We start from the raw sequence: 12,113 nt of genomic DNA on the forward strand, positions 1-12,113 counted from the left end.
TCTATGGTCAACAGAACAATAAACAGAGGTTTAAGTATGTTGGATATTTCGGATGAAGCCAATAGTAACAGCAAGGCCAATTGTATTTGAGTATTTGGGAGAGAAAAAGACAGGTAGATGAAGTCTAGTTTAATTGTCAGATTCACTCTAAAATAAACCTGAGGTAATGTCTGAAATTTATAAAGAAAGATATTGAAACATTAAAGATAAGAAAGATATTAACAAAAATCTATACCCCAAATAACAATAACTAAGATACAGAGGCAGCCTTGAGAACTACAAATAGAAACCACCCCAAATGGTCCCTATAAGGAAGAAAACTAGCAGGGGGCAGGAAAACACTGCTTTTCATCATAAATCCTGGAGGTGTACTATTTAATCCGTATACTGGCTGTTTCCCTTATAACACACATTACAAAACAGAAGTATTACTGCATTGCTCTCAATTTCTACTAATGTCACTCAGTATAGTTTTTTCTATACAAAGATGAAAGAACCACTTTCAAAATACACAATATTCTCTATCATTTTGACATAAGGAAATGTTAGTTGCTCCTAAAAATCCAACCAATTATTATCTTTTCTAAAAATTGCATTGCCTGCGTTTTATGTTCTTGGATGTCAATGCTGCTATTTGAAAGATTACATAAGGTAGCTTGGCTGATGCTAATGAGCAATTACTTCAGTTCCAAACGCAAAGAGAGGACATGTACAAACATACCTACCACCCTAAAGTGTACCCTCTCCCCTGTAATTTACATATTACATTGATTGGAGTTTTGTTTTCCGTGAGCAGCTCAAGGTAATAAACTCATACATTTAAAAAGCTCTTGCCATTCCCTTGGCAAACGTGAAAGCACTTGGAGAAATTGAAGGCTTTTCAGAAGCTACTACTGCAATGGCACAATGATTGTGACACCCACCTGGGCTATTACTATTTCTTCCCATTGGGTGATGATTCAGAATTTTCTGCTCGCCTCTTTTTGGCATCATAAGGTACCCTTTTCATTAGTCATATTAAAGAAATTAGAAAATGCAGCCCCATTAAGAGGCTACTTCTCTATCTAAAATCTAGCCAATGAAATCGCATATTGGCTAGGTCTCCATGAGTCCAGAAATCAGGTTTTAAAGAAAGGGTTTGTGCCTGAGTTTATACTGTGCGATATTGTGACAGCTTTTTCACCTAAAGTGCTTTGTGAATATTGTTCTGCTGGGCATTGAAAGTCAATAAAACACAGCCTTTCCTGCCCCACAGTGGGGGCTCAATAAACGCTGGTTGAATTCAAAGCTCAGGCCCCTCAATCTGTTGGGAATGTTACATAAAAGCGTAAACACTTTGAAAAGTGGCTGTGGCCTTGCCAAACCCCTCCTAGGTATCAGGAAGCACACTTGTAAGACCCAAACTACCATGTACAACTTTCCTGAACCTCAGTAATGGAGGTCTTTACTCCACATGTGCAAAAGAATCTATTAAATATATATTCAAATATGTATTTGAATATATATTTAATATAATTCGGGCAAACACACTCCAGGACAAATTTAAAGGCATTATTCCTTTTTTCTAAATAATTCTTCTTGAGAAAGAGTTAAGTCATTTTACTTGGAGAAATTAACCATTTAACTGTTAATCGTTGATTTATCTTGTGTGATTTTTTCACAGCCAATCAAAAACACTGATTTCATTTTTTTGTCCCTAAGTCTTTGCCTTAAATATGCTAAGAAAATGGACTTAACATACTAAATTTGACTGGGTCGATATTTTTTAAAATTGGTTTAATGCTTTCTATTCAGTTTAAAAAAAGTCGCAAAAGCCTTACAAAAAATTCACAGTTAAAATTGAAACAAGCCCAAGAAGTAAGTGTATTTGCATAACTTGATCTGTATTTGGAAGAAAATTCCACTGAAGACAACAATGGAAGCTTATCAAATTGGAATTTCACATAGATTTTCCATAGCCTTACTAATGAATTCTGACTCATTGGTCAGCTATGGTGAAAATGCAATGGAGCTTTAAGATAGGAAATGTACCATTGGAGTGTGTGCAGTGGTTCCATTACATCAGTATGAAAACTGCATTAGGCATCCAGTTTCTCTGCTGTTTTCTGAGACCAATTCTAGAGCACTATGGTTATTAATTCTTCAGCATTTTGATTGGGGCCAGACCATGCCACTGAATTAAAACCTTATATTTTGCTGCAGTCACGAAAAATTTGGAGTTTGTCAGATTGTAATTGTTTGGGCTGCTTATCTGGTTTTATATTTTGTCATGATGGCAGGTAACATGCTACTGATTTTTTTCTAAGAAAATGATAATCTATGGGATAAATTCTAAGGTAGAACTGGAGGTACTGCAATATTATGATGTGAAGTTGAGTCTGTAGAAGACCAAATGCTGTCCACTGAAAAGGACATTACAGAGAGTAAAAGTCTGAGCTTAAAACTGATTTAAAGCAGGTGCTAGTTCTACTTCGAAATGCTTATGTTAAAGAATTTTCCACTCTATTAGTGATAGGGATGTCCGTGCGTCACAAAATTTAACCTTTCACAATTGGTTCAAAATGCTAGATGATTTTTGTGATATGTTCACCTATTTTAAAAAGAGACTGAAGTTAATAGGTCAGATGGCTATTGCAAACTATTGAAATGGTTCTCATCCTAAGTAGTGCTGAAAATACTATCTGCTTTGCCCTGTTCCTGAGAAACACTTGTATCATAAATCACTTTTTGACTTCCATAAGGATGTCTTTCCACTTCATTCTCAAAGTTTACTTTAGTACTTTATTTTAGCCTATTTTCAAATCCTTTCTTGTATTTAATTTTCAAAATGTGTCCATTGGTTAGAAAATCTGAAAACCAGGGAAAATAATGAACCTGATGCATATATTTTTTTCCTTAGGAAAATAAGACATTTGCCTCTGTGATCTATAATGTGATTTCCAGTCATAGAAATCTACATCACTGGTATTATCTCTCCATCCATCCTTTCATCTATCTGGTAACAACAACAGTAATGAATGATAATAATATTAGTGATAGCAGAGGACATTTTTTGAATACTTATGTTCCAGAAACTCTGTTAAAAACTTTAAATGGATTATCTCATTTGTTTAAGAGTCTTCTCAGTGGTGGGTGTAAGTATCCCCAGTTAACAGAAGAGGCTCTGAGATAACAACATCTCTGAGGCTCAGAGATAACAACTTGTTCAACATCAATATTAGTGAGTGGTAGACTCGAAGTCTGAATCCCAATTACAGTCTCATGCCAGAGTGTTCTGAATGGTGGAGGATATTTTATATACTTTACACATATTTGCAAAATATCTGCTTATTTCAATTTAGATTGAGTTCTAGGTCCTCCAGTTCTCAAACCTGTAAGTTTTCACTACACTAGTTTGTCTTAGACTTTCTTCCTAGCCCTACTTCAGACTATGACTAGGTGATCAGATAACTTATACAATTCAAGACACAACTGAGAATGAAAAGGGATGCTGTTAGGAAATATTTGGGGCAATAGATACATCGAGGATTATCCAAGCATGTGGGGTCATTCTAATGGGTCACTAGGATATTTCTTCTTGGCTCCCAGATCCCCTGAGGGCAAAACCTGCTATTTTTTTCAATGATCTTATGATACAATCTTTATTTTCTCAGGATTAGTTTTCTGGATAGCTATTTTTTCTTCTGTCATAGAGCAGAACATTTAATAAGCAACCTAAGAAGAATAAAATCTCCTAAAACTCCTTTAGAGCCAACTAACTACTGACAGAGAGGCGCATTCGTTTATCGCTATTACAGTAAAAGTATAAAATATTCTATACCTTTAATAAGTCCTTTTTCTTGCAGAGTTTTCAGGGAAGGTCTTCGGGTAATAAACTTCTTTAATCTGCTTTTAACTCGGTTTTTGTCACTTGTATCAGAAGCACTGTGATGCAGTCTGAACACTGGAGATTAAAAAAAAAAAAGTCAGAGGCTTTCAGTAAATTTTTCCTTTATGGTTATTACTTTATGCAAATATGAATAGAAAACTGCTAGTTATGGGATGACTACCTGAATTAATAGCTCAGGCCCCTTCTGTTTAGACAGGGCACAGGAGTAAAAATTTGCCCATGTGAAAATATTAGCTCTGTTGTTACATGAACATGCAATGAAAATGTGGTTAGGTCCATATTTCCACAATTTACTTTCACATTAACTTCCTCATATTTAACATGATAACTTATCTGGATAGCTCCACCCATGTGTGTGTGTGTGTGTGTGTGTGTGTGTGTGTGTGTGTGTTTAGTCAGTTGTGTCCAACTCTTTGCAACTCTGTGGACTGTAGCCCACCAGACTCCTCTGTCCGTGGGATTCTCCAGGCAAGAATACTGGAGTGGGTTGCCATTTCCTCCTCCAGGGGATCTTCCTGATCCAGGGGTTGAACCTGCGTCTCTTATGTTTCCTGTGATGCAGGTAGATTCCTTAATGCTGAGCCATGAGGGGAAGCCCTCTACCTAACTGTATCTGTACAAAAAATTATAGAAAAATTCATCTAACTTGGGGAGAAAAAAGCTCTTGTTAATTTCAGTTAAAAGCCATGACCAACCTAGAGAGCATATTAAAAAGCAGAGACATTACTTTGCTGACAAAGATCCATCTAGTCAAAGTTATGGTTTTTCCAATAGTCATGAATGGATGTGAGAGTTGGACTATAAGGAAAGCTGAGCACTGAAGAATTGATGCTTTTGAATTGTGGTGTTGGAGAAGACTCTTGAGAGTTCTTTGGACTGCAAGGAGATCAAACCAATCAATCTTAAAGGAAATCGGTCCTGAATATTCATTGGAAGAACTGATGCTAAAGCTGAAACTCCAATACTTTGGCCACCTGATGCGAAGAGCTGAGTCATTGGAAAAGACCCTGATGCTGGTGAAAGATTGAAGGCAGGAGGAGAAGGGGACGACAGAGGATGAGATGGTCGGATGACATCACTGACTCAATGGACACGAGTTTGAGTCAATTCCGGGAGTTGGTGATGGACAGGGAAGCCTGGTGTGCTGCAGTCCATGGGGTCGCAGAGTCGGACATGACTGAGTGATTGAATGAACTGAGTAGGAAATTTAGGCTCAAGGTCCTGCATGCCTAATAATTTTTTCAATCTTCTTTATCAAGTTAACCCAAAGTGATTTCTTTTCCAGAAAGCAGATATTTTTAAGATTTCAGATTCCCCTGGCCATCCAGTGGCTAAGACTCTGAGCTCCCAATGCTGGGGTCCAGGGTTTGATCCCTGGTCAGGAAACCCAATGCAATTAAGAGTTTGAATGCTGCAACTAAAAGATTTCGCATGCCACAGTGAAGATCAAAGTTCCCTTGTGCCCCCACTAAGACCTGGCACAGCTAAGTTAATTCATTAATTTTTTAAAAAGAATGCAGATACATCTTTCTCTTCTTATTTGTGTGAAATTACGAGTAGGTGAAATTCTGTAACTCGTATTGACTCAAACTTTTGCCATGTCTTCATCAGTCCCCCATAGCAGTTTTTCTAGCCTCACTGTTATCATGAAAGTTAGGTGTGTATCTATTAAAATTCATTTACTAAGCAAATGTTTGCTGAATGCCTACTGATTTCACATCTTATGCTAAAGGATATGGATTCAATGATGAACATAACATTTAAGGTCAATACCTTCATTAGGACGAAGTCTAAACACTTTCAAGTTATCTTATTATTAATGACATTATTAACAGGGGTTCCCTTGTGGCTCATCTGGTAAAGAATCTGCCTGCAGTGTGGGAGACCTGGGTTTGATCCGTGAGTTGGGAAGATCACCTGGAGAAGGGAAAGGCTACCCACTCCAGCATTCTGGCCTAGAAAATTCCAGGGACTGTATAGTCCATGGGGTGGCAAAGAGTCAGACACGTCTGAGCAACTTTCACTTTCACTATTAATAATGATTCTTATCATTAATCATCGTGCTGGAGAAGACTCTTGAGAGTCCCTTGGTCTGCAAGGGGGTCAAGCAAGTCAATCCTAAAGGACATCAACCCTGAATATTCATTGGGAAGATTGTTGCTGAAGTTGAAACTCCAATACTTTGACCATCTGGTGGGAATAGTTAATTCATTGGAAAAGATTCTGATGCTGGGAAAGATCAAAGACAAAAGGAGAAGGGGGCAGCAGAGGATGAGATGGTTATATAGCATCATCAATTCAATGGGCATGGATTTGAGCAAACACCAGGAGACAGTGGAGGACAGGGGAGCTAGGCAGGCTGCAGTTCATGGGGCCACAAAGAGTCAGACACGACTTAGCAACTGAACAACAGCAACAAAACAACAAAATCATTAGTAATTTGTAAAATGATAGGAATTTATTGTCTCTATGACATGAGATACTAATTTTAACAGGGCCCTTCATAGTCCTTATCTAATTACTGATTTCATGTGAGGATTTGGAGCACCTGAGTAGGAAAATGGAGGTCTTTTCCTCTCCAGTCACATTTCAGAATAAGCTGATCTTTCAATATTAGAGCTTCCCAGGTGGCTCAGTGGTAACGAATACACTTGCCAATGCAGGAGATGTAAGAGACACAGGTTTAATCTCTGGGTCAGGAAAATTCCCTGAAGTAGGAAATGGCAACCCACTTCAGTATTCTTGCCGGAGAATTCCATGGACAGAGGAGCCTGGCAAGCTATAGTCCACGGTGTCACAAATAGTCGGCATAACTGAGTGACTGAGCATGCAGGCACACGCACAATCATTCAACTGGATTAATAATACTATATCTAGAATGTATTGAGACCTTACTGTATGCTTGAAACTCTCCTAAGCATATAATGTGATTTAATCTAATTCTACTGCAGTGTAAGCAGGGATTTTATCTACTTTTATAAACACTGTTCACTAATGTGTCCCTAATACTGCAACATTGTTTAGCACATAATAAAGGTTTAATCAATATTTTCTGAATCAAATCTCAAAATGATCTTTTGAAGTATTGGAAAGAGGAGCCTGGTGTACTGCAGTCCATGGTGCCACAGAGTCGGACACGAATTTAGAGACTGAACGACAAACAAAACTAATTCTACTTATTTAAGATGATGAAGAAGCTAAATAGAGGTTAAGTAACTTGTCAAAGTCAAGTTTGGATATGGGACCAGTCTAATAAGATCTTTATCTGGTATTCTAATATATTGGAGTATTTTATTTTGGGGGGCTCCAAAATCGCTGCAGATGGTGACTGCAGCCATGAAATTAAAAGACACTTGCTCCCTGGAAAAAAAAGGTATGACCAACTTAGACAGCATATTAAAAAGCAGAGACATTACTTTGCCAACAAAGGCCCATCTAGTCAAAACTATGGTTTTTCCAGTAGTCATGTATGGATGTGAGAGTTGGACTATAACGAAAGCTGAGCACCGAAGAATTGATGCTTTTGAACTGTGGTGTTGGAGAAGACTCTTGAGAGTCCCTTGGACTGCAAGGAGATCCAACGAGTCCATCATAAAGTAAATCAGTCCTGAATATTCATTGGAAGGACTGATGTTGAAGCTGAAACTCCAATACTTTGGCCACCTCATGAGAAGAACTGACTCATTTGAAAAGACTCTGATGCTCAGAAGGATTGAAGGCGGGAAGAGAAGAGGGTGAGATGGTTGGATTGCATCACCGACTCAACAGACACAAGTTTGAGTCAATTCCGGGAGTTGGTGATGGACAGGGAAGCCTGGTGTGCTGCAGTCCATGGTGTTGCAAAGAGTCACACATGACTGAGTGACTGAACTGAACTAACAGGTGAAAAATGGAAGGGGAAGGAAAACATTAAGTATCAGGAGCTCACTTAGTCATTTAAATTAGAATGGTTTTAATCAATTAAAAAATTTTATGTTGCTATTGGGTGCAAAACAGTTTACTAAGTGATAGGTGTAGGGGAGTTACACTTGAGCCATTCTATCCCCTCCTGAGGAACTCAGAAGAAAAAGAGAGAGTTAGGAGGGGACTGCAGCCTGAAGAAAATAAATTGCTTGAATTAGAGGATTTGAAGTCAAATTTTCCTAGTGGGGTCTCCAAGGAACCCATGAAAGTGCCTAAGGGAGAGTGTCTGCTTTAAAGAGTCTGCCAGGCCTAGTGTGAGAAGCTTTCTTGTAACTGGTCAAATAAGGACATTTTGCAACCTCCCCTTCATCTAGCTTTGACCACAAGGTAGTTACAAACTTTTGTTAGCAAAATGGGGAGTTAGGGTGAAATGCAAGGCTAAGGAAGAGAGAGGAAGACATCTTGCCCTCCTCCTAGCTGAGTATAGAGTGGAGCTTTAATTTTAAATTAAGTGAAAAATTGAAATTATCCCATGGGATTATACACTATTAAATATTGAGTTAAGATAGTACTGGCCACTTAAAAGATCATAATATCTTATACTACTTCAAAGGAAGGTTCTCAGCTTTGGCACTATTGGTATTTTAGGTCAGACAATCCCTTTTTTAGGGGGTTGTCTGTGCAGAGTAAGGCTGTTGAGAAGCCTTCTTGGCCTCCACCCACAATATGCTAATACCATCCTCTCCTAAACTGCGACAATCAGAAATGTCTCTAGACATCTTCAAAAGTCTCCTGCGGGGAGAGGGAGGAGACATATTCCCTGTTGAGAATCATCCCCAACTGAAGGGAAAATTTTCATTGGTGGTGGAAGGGCTACTCATGGACTGACAAAATGTAAAGGAACTGTGAAAAGGGGAAAAAAGTATTATTTTAATAATAAATAATAAATCTCTCTATAAGTAGCATGCATTATCTATATCGACTTCACTGGTGGCTCAGACAGTAAAGAATCTACCTACTGATTCAGGAGACCTGAGTTTGATCCCTGGGTCGGGAAGATCCCCTGGAGAAGGGAATGGCAACCCTCTCTAATATTCTTGCCTGAAGAATGCTATAGAGAGAGGAGCCCGGCAGACCACAGTCCATGGGGTCACAAAGAGTTGGACATAACTCTCTGTGACACACACAAGAGTGAATAACAATTTATTACATAGACACATATACTCGACAGGTATATCTGAGGTATCATCTATTATCATTTTGTGTGTGTATGTGTATCTTAACTTAAAATGGTTTGAGGAGCAGTGCTTTAGATCTGCACTGTCCAATTCAGTAGTCACTAGTCACTCTGGGCTACTGAGTACTTAAAATGCTGCTTTTGCCATAGGTTGAAATAATAATGTTTGGGGTATTTTTGTTAAACTATATTAAACTTAATATATTATTAAAACTTGTTTCTTTAAAAAACTGTGGCTATGAGATTTTAAATTAGGCTCAGATGTCCCTGGACAGGGCTGCTAGATGATGAAAAAAATATACAAACTGACCACATGCATACATGGTAGTGTTGGATTTAACTGCTGTGGATAAAAATGCATATGGCCTATGTAGTAATAATACAGTATGGTGAGGAGTGTGAAGTACAAGAGACTAAGGGATCTTAGTGGTGGAATTGACCTCAGGTCATTTTGGAGAAATACCAAGTGCCATTAGAACCCATGCTAGCCACAACTGCTTTTATAGGACCGTGAATATCAGGCATTAACTGACTCAAAATTTTATGACTGGATGAGTCATTTCGAGCATCTTAATATGCTGTGCTTACATTCTATCCTATCAACTTTCATTTGGGTCTGGTCATATATAATCTCCTCCAACTGATAGCTGTGAACAAAGGCCCAAGGGCCTTGGTTCTAGTACTGGGGGCTAAACAAATGCGTATCCTTCAGGAGAAACCTACCTCAGTAATTTGAGTCTCAAAGTCTGCTTTTGAAATGATATGGAACAAACAATCTAAATTTTCACAGGTTACCAAAGGTATTATTTTCTATTTCTAGTCTCATGTCAAAATCCCGTCATTTTCCATGACAGGCTGCCAGGAAATTCAGGGCCAATGACGGTATTTTTTTCTTCCATTTAGGGACTAGTGAAAATGATATGATTAAAAAGTACTTTGCAAATTAAAACACATATACACATGAAAGTAATTATATAGTAAGTTATATATTTTTGGAAACTGTTAGGTACTCTGATGACAGTACTCTTAATTAGATGTGTATATATGTGCATATATACATACATACATACATACATATATATATATATATTGTTTTCAATACCACCATCTGGCTCCACATGTGTGAAATGTGTGTAAGGTACACTGTTTTTTCAAGAAAAATGCAAGTATACTTTAAGATGCTGCCTGTTTCCTTCTCATACATTCTGAGAAACTAGCAGTCTTGGATATGATTACACAATTTTTAACACAGCCAAACTATCCAAAGTTGCCTCTAATGATGACTTTCCTTGAGACAGACTAGAGCGTCAACTTCCATTTCCTGATGCCATAAATAATCGTCCTTAGATGACAAGTCAAATCGCCAGGCCTCAGTCATCATTCATTCTGCTCATTCTGTTCTCAGAAGAGTTACGCAGAAGTTAAAGTCAATAGAAGACTATAATATATGGCATAGTTTTTAATTAACCAAATAACTTGAAAGCACTGTAAATACAAACCAAAAATGTAAAAAGAAGGGCACATGGTTATAAAGCAAAGTCCATCACTGGACCCCTGTAAACAGCAGTAAAAGTCTTTGAATATTGTGGTTTACAAATCTGATCTTAACAGCCAAACTTATAAAACAGTTTACGCTTTTCTGTTGTCAAGGGAGAAAAACTTGCCAAATTGTTCATTTTAAGTAAATACAACATAACCAATTAAGGAAAGTAAAATTTAAACACATGCCTATGGTAATCAGGACATGGTTTGCTTCTGATTTCACTACTGATTTTAACAGAACAGAGTTCCCTCCAGTTTCCCACAGCACCCAAGTGACCCCACACATACTTTTAGAAACTTGTAATCACACAGTACAAATAAAAGGACACTTTACTGGAAAATACACAGTGTGGTACAATAATCCATCATTTATGAAAAATAGAATTCAGCCTTTTCTTTTTCCTCAGAGATTCAACTACTTTTTGAGGGTGAAGCTTATTGCAATTTAAAGATTTATGTTAAGCCAACGAGCAGTTTTTTTCCGTTCCCATTTAAAATTTTTATTCAAAAACAGAAAAATAAACTAAAGAGATATAGGTTTAAATTCCAAAGAACTTAATCTGATTTACAGAGGAATCACTCTTAATCCTACATATTTTCACCTCTAAGAAAAGTTAAGTTGAATTGGATTAATTTTCCAGGTATTCTAGAATTTACTTTTATTTTTTTATTTCTTTTATGCTTCCTCTCTCTCTCTCTTTTCTTCCCCCCCAATGGGTGATCTTTTTTTTTTTTTCAAGCCCAAACAGAATATTTTTCAAGGCCTAAGAATTCTGAATAACAATATGCAATTTAAGTCTCCACACTCATAGACCTAAGGCATTAGCTTTAAGCACCCTTCTTAACCAGTGGAGAGATTTAATTGGTGTTAAAGCTGCTCACACTAGGGAATAGTTAGCATTCTGAGTTTTTCAAGATGATTTTCAATAAATATCATTACATATGATATCAATCCATGGCATTATCCCAACACAAGTTTTATACCTGACGCAGCCATTATGGTGTCAAAACCACCTCTCAGGGTAGGAAAGCTTACTATAATGGATGCCTTTTGTACTATAATGGACGCCTTTTGTATATTTATTTTCCAACTTTAGTAATGGGAGGAGGAAGCAATCCAATTTGAATGATGAACATCCACTACCATGCTATTAAGTGATGGGAACCACAAAAAAAAAAACTCTCAAATCTTCCAGAATCCAACAATTTGGATAATATGATCCAGAACGGTGCATTTGCCAGAATTTTTCTTGTTGTGGATCTTATTTTGAAATATTCCGTTTTCCTGCCAAACTCCTGTTCTCGCGGTATTCCCATGTTACACTTACATGTTGTTAACATTTTTTTTATTTTCAATGTGGAAATGCTGGGACAGCTAACATTTCAGAAATATTGCTAAAGTAAAGTAGAGTTACTACCCTTCAGAAATGCTATTTCAAACAACTTTCTAGGATATTTGTTGTCACTTTTTTCGTGGGGATTTACATAAGGAGCAACATGGGTGTAGGTAGATAGCTGCATTAGCTGCTAGGAGCTCCCAAC

The 12,113-nt window shown here is 37.5% G+C and overlaps 1 protein-coding gene across 1 annotated transcript in view; it reads right to left on the reverse strand.

Annotated features, from left to right (window-relative positions):
• The window catches only part of ARHGAP15 (Rho GTPase activating protein 15), a 678,501-nt gene that overhangs the window by 267,099 nt on the left and 399,289 nt on the right, over positions 1-12,113 (reverse strand). The window contains exon 9 of the mRNA XM_061135692.1: positions 3,821-3,943. Within this exon, the coding sequence (XP_060991675.1) occupies positions 3,821-3,943 (123 nt within the window). The remainder of the gene's footprint in view (positions 1-3,820; positions 3,944-12,113) is intronic.

Source organism: Dama dama, chromosome 33 (genome assembly GCF_033118175.1).
Source record: "Dama dama isolate Ldn47 chromosome 33, ASM3311817v1, whole genome shotgun sequence".
In the NCBI taxonomy this organism is placed as follows: domain Eukaryota; kingdom Metazoa; phylum Chordata; class Mammalia; order Artiodactyla; family Cervidae; genus Dama; species Dama dama.